Source organism: Chrysochloris asiatica, unplaced genomic scaffold (genome assembly GCF_000296735.1).
Source record: "Chrysochloris asiatica unplaced genomic scaffold, ChrAsi1.0 scaffold00303, whole genome shotgun sequence".
NCBI classification, from domain to species: Eukaryota; Metazoa; Chordata; class Mammalia; order Afrosoricida; family Chrysochloridae; genus Chrysochloris; species Chrysochloris asiatica.
The window spans coordinates 379657-389733 of record NW_006408821.1 but is presented as its reverse complement, the minus strand read 5'-3'; the positions used below and the strand labels follow the sequence as shown (position 1 = coordinate 389733).

General features: G+C 36.1%; 1 protein-coding gene across 1 annotated transcript in view; it reads left to right on the top strand.

The window, feature by feature from the left end:
• The window catches only part of STAP1 (signal transducing adaptor family member 1), a 63505-nt gene that overhangs the window by 14857 nt on the left and 38571 nt on the right, over positions 1–10077 (top strand). Inside the window, exon 2 of the mRNA XM_006874817.1 lies at positions 7526–7597. Within this exon, the coding sequence (XP_006874879.1) occupies positions 7526–7597 (72 nt within the window). The remainder of the gene's footprint in view (positions 1–7525; positions 7598–10077) is intronic.

Sequence of the window (10077 nt, the reverse complement as noted above, 5' to 3'; positions counted from 1 at the left end):
GATCTGGAATCAGAAAACCAAAAAGGAAGAATACACTCAGCATTTCTCAAGCTGGGAGAACAGAAGAAAAGATTCAAGCCTCAACTTTCATTATTGAAAGATTCTTTGTGCAAAATTTCAGTGTTCCCATGTTCTGTTCGAACAACTGCCTCTTGGTCTATGTACAGATTCCTTATGAGCACAATTGAGTGTTCTGAAATAATCATACTTCGCAATGTTGTCCATAGCTTGTCATGATCCACACAATCGAAAGACTTTGTGTAGTAATAAAGCACAGGTAAACATCATTCTGATATTTATGGGCATAAACATTGATCTCTTCCAACTTAAAAGGACTGGTGTTTATTAAATCATACTTTTGGAAAAGACTGGGTATGAATGGAAGTCTTTAATAGTTGCAGGATTTCATACTTTAAACTCTCCATTCTTTTTTGTAATATACCAATTTTCATATAATGTAAATTCTATTTATTTGAATTAGCTTTCACTTAAGGAAATGGTAGTCTGATTATTATTTATATTTTTTAAATGTATTTCTATAGAAATCATAGTAAATTGAAAGTAAGAATTAACTATTCACTACCTAAATGAACTGCCACTTATCTATCAGTTTGCTGTAAGGAGGTGACTTGTGTATTGCTATGATAATGAAATTTGTACCAGTGGGGTCACCTATGAAAGAACTTTTGTATTGCTATGATAATATAATTGTATTTTAAATACCAGCGGGGTCACCTATGAAAGAACAGTTTTCAGCTGAGCTTCCAGACTAAGACTGACTTGGAAGAAAGACAGGCAGACTATTTGTGAAAGATTCGCCACTCAAAACCTAGTAAAATGAATGTAAAGCTGATGTTGTCCCATGTAAACTATCACCCAATTCACAGTAAAAACTTAAAAAAAATAAAACAAAACAAAAAGCTTAATGAATACTGGTAGAATTTTGTCAGCTATAGCGCCAGAAGATGAGCCCCTCAGGTTTAAAGGCACTGAAAATGTTACTGGGCTAGAACTGCCTTCACAAAGTAGTAGTAGTTGTTGTTGTTAAGTGGTGTCTATTCAGTTTCTATTAACATCAATCCTATGCAGAATTTCTTTCTCCCATACAGTGGTTGGCTGGCTTGAGCCACCAAACTTGTGGTTCCCAATCCAGTGTTTATCATATAGAGCCACTGAGCTTCCCTGTCAAAGTAGAGTTGAACTTAATGATGTGGGTGGAGCAAAGCTTTCAGGACCTTCATTTGCTGATGGGGTACAACTCAAAGTAAGAAGTAGCAGCTGTAAACATCCATTAGTAAAAGGAATAGGGAATATATGAAGTATGAATCTAGAAAAATTGGAAATCATAAAAAATGGCATGGATTGCATAAAGACCAATATTCTGGGCATTGTTTTTGTTGTTGTTTAGTGTAGTCAGGTCGGTTCTGACTCATCGCAACCCTGTGTAGTCTCTAAGGAGCTGCTGGTGGATATGAACTGTCAACATTGGGGTTCAAACTGATCTTGCAGTCTAGTGCATTATCCTGCAGCACTTCACCAAGACTATTAGTGAACTGAAATGGACTAGTACTGGCCATTTGAATCTGTCAATCATATGATTTACTATGTGATGAATGACAAATTGAAGAGGAATGCCATCATATTTGTTGTCAAAAAGAGCATTTTAAGATTTATCTTGAAGTAGAATGTTGTATATGATAGGGTAATATTCATATGCCTACAAGGAAGACCAGTTAAAAGCATTATTATTCAAATTTATGAACCAACCACTAAAGGCAATGATAAAGAAATAGAAGAATTCTATCAACTACTTCAGTCAGATATTGATCAAACAGTCAATCAAAATGCATTGTGAATTACTGGTGATTGGGATATGAAAGTTGAAAATAAAGATGAAGTTGCTTAAAGAATTCTTGGGTACGGAAGTATACCTCCTGCCCCAGGTAATCTCCAACTTTCCAGGTGGCTGGAGCCACACCACTCAGAGGTTGTAAGCTTCAGGGGGGGGGCTATCTATAATAACCCTACTAGGGCAGGCCCTGCTCCAAATCTGCAAAGTAGACCCTGGCCAGCCCAGGACTGACTCTCTGACTCTCATTGGGAGAGGTGGCTGAATAGACATGTGGGGTAGAGAAAAAAGGGCCAATGAAGAAAAGGGGACTGGCAATGTGGTAGAGCTCACCAGACACAATGTGGCCATCTTGAACTTTCTTAGGGGTTTGTAAAGGCAAGAGGCTAGTAGGTAGTGTAGCATACCACTTATTGGTGATAGAAAAGCCATTGGTTTTCATTTTTTTTGCTGTGTTGCCTGGTTTGCTTGCTTGTTTCCCTTCTTCTTTAGTGGTTGCAAGTTAGGTTGCTAACCTCAACTTCAGCAGTTTGAAACGACCAATCATTCCATGGGAGAAAGATAGGGCTTTCTGCTCCCATAAAGATTAACAGCCTCCTCAGAAATCCTATATAGGGTCACTATGAGTTGGAACTAACTCTGACTACACAACCACTATGACCACCACTGCCTCACCTGACAGGAGACTGCAACTGCAGCCATACAGCCAAGCCACAGCCATACCTTCTACAACCCCACTAATTGGGCAATATCAGCTAACTTGAACTGAACTGTATGAATGACATCTGAATTGAATTGTATGAACAGGTCATCTCTGATCAAACCTACCAGGAGGCAGTTGGTGAGTGCCTAAAAATACACCAACATACATTCATCAACTTAATACAAACACAAAAACACCACAATGCCTAGAAATCAGTAGAAAATTTCTGATCACATGAAGAAACAAGACAAAGTAGATCAAACATAACCAAGAGGCAGAGCTAGAAAAGTTTTTTGAGGAAGAAGAGACACTGGAACTATCTGAAAAAGAATTCAGGAGAATGATAGTTAGGTACCTCCAAACAATGTACAGAAAGGTTGAGGAAGAATTCAAAAAAGTGCTACAGGAACAATCGAACATAATAGATAATGGATTGGAGACAATATAAAACCTACAAGCAGAACCCAGAGGATCAATACTAAGATATCAAAAGTGTACAATACGCTGAAAGTACAGAGGAGTAGATTTGAATCAATGAAAGCTAGAATTAATGATCTTGAAGATAAATCTGGCAACACTAGTAGGTTAGAAGACCAATAAAAAAATAACTTAAAAATCTGAAGAAAGTCAAAGATATATGTGGGACAACATGAAGAGGTATAACCTATGGATAATTAGAATTCCAGAACAGGAAAAGACAGAGAAACCAACAGAAAAGATAGTTGAAGAGCTGTTGGAAGAAAATTTCCCTAATACCTTGAAAGATAAAGAAATAAGTATTCAAGAACTGAAGGAACCCCAAACAGGATAGATGCCAAAAGAGAACCACCAAGACATATTGTTATCAAACTCTCCAAATTCAAACACAAGGAAAGAATCCTGAAAGTAGATCAGTAAATATGAAGTGTTACCTACAAAGCAAAACCATTAAGATTAAACTCTGATTTCTCAGAAGAAACTATGCAAGCAAGGAGGCAATGAGGAGATATGTAAAACTGTGAAAAAAAAAACAACCAACTGCTAACTAATAATCATACACACAGCAAAACTGTCCCTCAAATATGATGGTAAAATGAGGATATTTCCAGATAACCAGAAATTAAAAGAGTATGTAAAAACTAAGCCAACTTTACAAAAAATACTAAAGGTAGTCCTTTGGGCTGCTAAAAGAACAAACAGATCTGTGTTGGATGAAATACAGCCAGACTGCTCCTTGGAAGCCAGGATGGCCAGACATCATCTCTCATACTTTGGACATATTGTCAAGAGGGCCAGTCACTGAAGAAGGTGGTAAGGTGGAGAGCCAAAGAAAAAGAAGACCCCCAGCAAGATGGATTGGCAAAGTGGCAGCATCAATGGGCTCAAGCATAACAACAATTGTGAGTTTGGCCCAGGACCAGGCAGTGTTTTGTTCTGTTGTGCATAAGGTCCCTATGACTTGGTACAGACTTGTTGGCACCTAACAAGAACAACAACTAAGTCCTTTGGACTGAGAACCAACAACAGCAGTCAACAACTACAGATTGATCTAGACTGCAACACCATCCAGAATACAAATTGGGTATAGAAGTATCTGGAATAAAACAAAACTACAGGACTGAAAATAGGGAATCAGAAGTATCAATCTATAAAGAACACAACTAAAAAGCAAAATGAGGGGAAAATATAGTTACAGAATACCAAATGGTGAGGAAGTCAAGTAGATTTCAAGATAAGATGAAACAGACTAAATTAGGAAATAAATAAATAAATCACAGGACAACCTCAAAGAAACTTAATATACTTTCAGATCAAATCAAGGAAAGGAAAAACCAAAAAGATTTTGTGAACAGTAAAACTATGACAAAATTGACAGGAAAAAGAACAGAAAAATGAACTCAACACAGGAAAACATGTGGAATAGAGAAACTAGCAGTATCACCAAAAACATACAGCAAATGACTACAATCAATTCATACCTATGGATAATTATGCTGAACATCAATAGATTAAATGCACCTATCAAGTAGCAGAATGGATAAGAAACGAGGATCCTTTAATATGTTGTCTACCAGAGACACACCAAAACAAACATAGATTAAAAATTGAAGACTGGAAAAAATTATCAACTTAATGGCATTTTAAAATGAGCAGGAGTGGAAACATTAAGCCCTGATAAAATAGACTTTAAGGCAAAAACCAGCATAACAGACAAGGAAGGATAGTGTCTCATGATTAAAGGGTCAATTGAACAAGAGGACATAACCATAATAAATACCCATGCTCCCAATGAAATAGCCTCAAAATGCATAAGTCAAACTTTAATAGAATTGAAGAAAGAAATAGGTAACTCTGATGTGGCGCTGCGAGTTAAAGTGCTAGACTGCAAAGTCAGTTTGAACTGCAAGGTTGGCAGCTTAAGCTCACCAGCTGTTTCTTGGAGACCCTATACAGGGTCACTATGGGTCAGAACTGACTTGATGGCACTTAACAACAACAACAAAAATAGTAGGAGATTTTAATACCCTACTACCATAAAGAAACAAAATAGACACAGAGGGACTAAACACAACAATCAGCTTGACCTCATAGATTTGCACAGAGCTCTCCACTCAACAATAGCACAATACACAGTACATATTCTTTCCTAATGTACATGGAACATTCTTCAGAATATACCATGTGCTAGGCAAGTCTCAATAAATTTGAAAACATTGAAATACTACAAAGCATCTTCTTAGAACAAAATGCTACAAAATTAGAACTCAACAATAGGAAGATTAAGGAAACAAAATCAAATAAATGGAAACTGAATGACATCTTGCCTAAAAACTACTAGATAATAGAACAAATTTTTGAAAACAAAATTAAAAATTTATCGAAGCAAATGAGAGCGAAAGTACAATATACCAATATACCTTTGGGACACAGCAAAAGCAATGCTTAGAGGGCAATTTATAGCAATAAATATACACATCCAAAAAGAAAAAAGAGCCAAAATCAACACATTAACACAACATCTTCAACAATTATAAAAAGACTGCAAAGTAAGCCTACACTCACCAGAAGAAAAGAAATAATAATGATTAGAGCAGAAATGAATGAATTAGAAAACATAAAAACAATAGAAAGAACCAACAAGACAAGAAGCTGGTTCTTTGAAAGGATTAATAAAACTGGCAAATCTAACAAAAGAAAAGAGGGAGAAGATGCAAATAGCATGCATAAGAAATTATATGTCACAACAGAGCAAATGGAAATAAAAAAGGATAATAACAAATAGTATGAAGAGTTGTACTCCAATAACTTTGAAAATCTAAAAGCAATAGATAAATTTTTAGAAAAATATCACCTACCTAAACTAACACAGAGTGAAGTCGAAAACTTGAATAGACAATATAACAAAAGAAGAATGAATCAGGCCATTAAGAAAAACTCCAATAACAACAACAACAACAAAGAAAGATGAAGGATAGATGGTTTGAAAATATGGCGTTGGTAATAGAAATGATGTTGTAGATCATATGATAGACTTTTTCAAGACCAATGACTTAGTTATTAAAAATACTTCTGTCTATATTATCAATGATGACTCTATTCATGGATCCCACCATATGAAATATATAGGAAACAAATTACTACATCTGTGGGAAGAGACAATTCAGAAGCTCAATATCATCGGCCAAAACAATGATAGGAGTTGACTGTTGAACAGATAATTAATCTCTCATAAATAAAGTTCAAGCTAAAGCTGAAGAAAATTAAAAGAAGTCCACCAGAGACAAAATATGTCCTTGAATATATCCCACCTGAATTTAGAGAACATCTCAAGAACAGATTTGGTGTTCTAATGATCTAATGATCAAAGATCAGAAGAGTTGTGGGATGACATTAAAAAATATCATACATGAAGAAAGTAAAAGATCATTAAAGAGACAAAAAAAAAAAGATCAAAGTTGAAGCCAGAAGAAACTCTGAAACTTGCTTTTGAACATAGAAGCTAAAGCAACTGGAGGAAATGATGAAGTAAAAGAGCTGAACAGAACATTTCAAAGGGCAGCTCAAGAAGACAAAGTAAAGTATTAGGATGAATGTGCAAAGACCTGGAGTCAGAAAAACAAAAAGAACATGCTCAGCATTTCTCAGGCTGAAAGAAGTGAAGAAAAATTCAAGCCTCAAGTTGAAATATTAAAGAATTATTTGGGTCCTGGTGTGGCACTGTACATTAAGTACAGGACTGCTAACCTTGCAGTTAGCAGTTCAAACCATCAGTCACTCCTTGGAAACTCTTTTCAGGGTCACTATGAGTCAGAAACAACTTTGTGGCCTTAACAAGGTCAGTGAAAAAGAGGAAGACCCTGAATAAGATGGATTGACACAGTGGCAGCAACAATGACAAGACTGTGAGGATGGTGCTATACTGAGCAGTCCTCAATGGCACCTAAAAATAGCAACAATAACCTGAAAGAAATTTGAATCTCAAGGCTCAACTCTAAAGATACTGAATTGTTTTCACCATTATAAATTTCTCAAGTCTCCTTGTGATAGCAATAATATCTACCATTATTGACAAACTATGAGCTGAACACTATGCTAGTGCTTTACACATAGTAATTATTTCAACTGTCCTTCAAAGCAGATATTAAATGTTTTTCCTTTTCTGGCCCCTTAGATTGGCTATCTTGTCTGTGTAAGTTTCTGCTAAAAATGCATAAAAAGTCATGTATCTTAAACCAGTGAGGAAAGCTTGGGAGAATGTACTCAAATCAAATTACATACTTACCACAAGTTATATACTAAAGTAAAATTGAGAAGCATTAAATAATTAAAAGTAAAATAAGCCATAAATATTAGGTGAATATTTAAACAATCTCAGGATGAAGAACCACCTTAAATAATAAAAGTAATTAAGAAAATCATAAGAGAAAGAATTAACTGGAAAATAATTGGATATAAACTAATGAAATAATGCTTATTTTTTTTCTTTCCCGCAGGAGTTTAAACATTACTGGACAGAGTTGAGAGGAACTACACTCTTCTTTTATATCGACAAAAAAAGTACAATAGTAAGTACTGACACATGTTCAGCTAATTCAATATTTTTTCCAATTATGCTCTTGTCACATAGTCTGTTATTTACTTTGGATTTTCTGCCTTCCAATAATGGAGATGGTCTAGGAAAAACAATTCAAATAGGAAAATTTAAACCTGTAAAGATTGTCAGTAATGAAAACACATGGTAAAATTTTCTAAGTACCTCAGAGAGAATATATTAACTCATGCTTTTCTCTTTGTATTCTGTTCTTTTTGACTCTGTAGTATAGACTTGGTTGAAAAGTGAAAATTTTAGGTACATATATGAGTATAAGTTGTCTAATAGCAGTTATAAGAAGCTCTGGTAGTGTAGTGGTTACGAATCGGGTTGCAAACCTCAGGGTCAGCAGTTTGAAACTACCAGCTGTTCCGTGGGAGAAAGATGAGGTTTTCTGCTCCTGTAAAGATTTACAGCCTTGGAAACCCTGTACAGGGTCGCTATGGGTCAGAACTGACTCGACGGCACTTAACAACAACAACAAACCCTATATAGGGTTGCTATGAATCAGATCAGATTCATTAAGATGGCAGTGAGTTGTTTTTTGAGGAGTCCTGGTGTGGTGGTGTGGCTTAATGTGCTGGATTGCAAAGTCGCTTTGAACTGCAAATCGGTTTGGACTGAAAGGTTCGCTATGAGTTAGAACCAACTCCATGGCAATTCACAACTACAAAATAGTGTTTGGGGGTCCTAGTGTGATACTGTAGGATAAGCACTGGACTGCAAAGTCAATTTGGATCATAAAGTTCACGACTCAAACTCACTGGCCACTCCTTGGTACCTGTTGCAGGGTCACCAGGAGTTGAATCTGACTCAACTGCCCTTAACAACAAAATAACATGGTGGTTTTAATCTTTTAGAAGACAAATTTAGCCAGCTACAAACAAATCAGTTCATATATTCCAATTGTAGAAGAAATCTTTCTATAGCACTTGATAACCAGAATTTATTAATGTTGTTGTCGGCTGGTGAGCTTTAACCACTAATGGATCAAACTGTCTTTGCACCCATAGTCAATAGTATTTACCTCTAGTACCTTAGTTTTTTTTTCTTCATGTACACACAACATTGAAAATATATATTCATTTAAATGCCCAAAGGGCACATTTTGCAAGCCAACCAGCCTCTGGCCCATAGGCACACTGCCTTTCTCAGTCAATGAGAAGATTATAGGGGTCCTATACTGAAAACCTCATGAATAGCAGAGAAAAATGATACCCTCAGGTTGGAAGGCACTCAAAATGCGACTGGGGAAGAGCTGCCTCCTCAAAGTAAGGAATGGAGTAAGGCCTGTGGGAGTAAAGCCCTCAGAACCTTTATTTGCTGATGGGGCACAACTTAAAATGAAGAGAAACAGCTGTAAACATCTATTGAAAATCAGAACATGGAATGTACAAAGTCTGAATCTGGGAAAATTGGAAGTTGTCAAAAATGAAACGGAACACATCAACATGGATATCTTAGGTATTAGTGAGCTGAAATGGATTGGTATTGGCCATTTTGAATCTGACAACCAAATGGTTTACTATGCTGGGAATGACAAATCGAAGAGGAATGGTGTTGCATTCATCGTCAATAAGAACATATCCAGATCAGTCATGAGGTGCAACACTGTCTGTGATAGGATAAGATCCATGCACCTACAGGGAAGCCCAGTTAATACCACTATTATTCAAATTTATGCACCAACCACTAAAGCCAGTGAGGATGAAATAGAAGAATTCTACCAACTTCTTTAATCTGAAATTGATCAAACATGCAATCAAGATGTATTGTTCATTACTGGTGATTGGAATGCAAAGGTTGGGAGCAAAGAGGAAGGATCAGTGTTTGGAAAATATGGCCTTTGTGATAGAAATGATGCTGGAGATGGCATGATAGAATTCTGCAAAATCAATGATTTGTTCATTTCAAATACCTTCTTTAGACAGCATAAGAGATGACTATACACATGGACCTTGCCAGATGGAATACATAGAAATAATATTGATTACATCTGCAGAAAGAGATGATGGAAAAACTCTGTATCATCAGTGAAAACAAGGCCAGGGGCAGATTGTGGAACAGACCATCAATTGCTCATATACAAATTCAAACTGAAGCTGAAGAAAAATGAAAACAAGGCCACGAGAGCCAAAATGCGACCTTGAATATTTCCCACCTGAATTTATAGATCATCTGAAGAACAGATTTAGTACATTAAAGATCAAACACCAGAAGAGTTGTGGGATGACATCAAGAACATCATACATCAAGAACATCATACATGAAGAAAGCAAAAAGTCATAGAGAAGACAAGAAAGAAGGACAAGGTCAAAATGGATGTCAGAAGAGACACTGAAACTTGCTCTCCAGCATAGAGATGCTAAAGAAAATCGAAGAAATGAGGAGGTGCAAGAAATGAACAGAAAATTTCAAAGATCAGCTTGAGAAGATAAAACCAAAATGTACAAA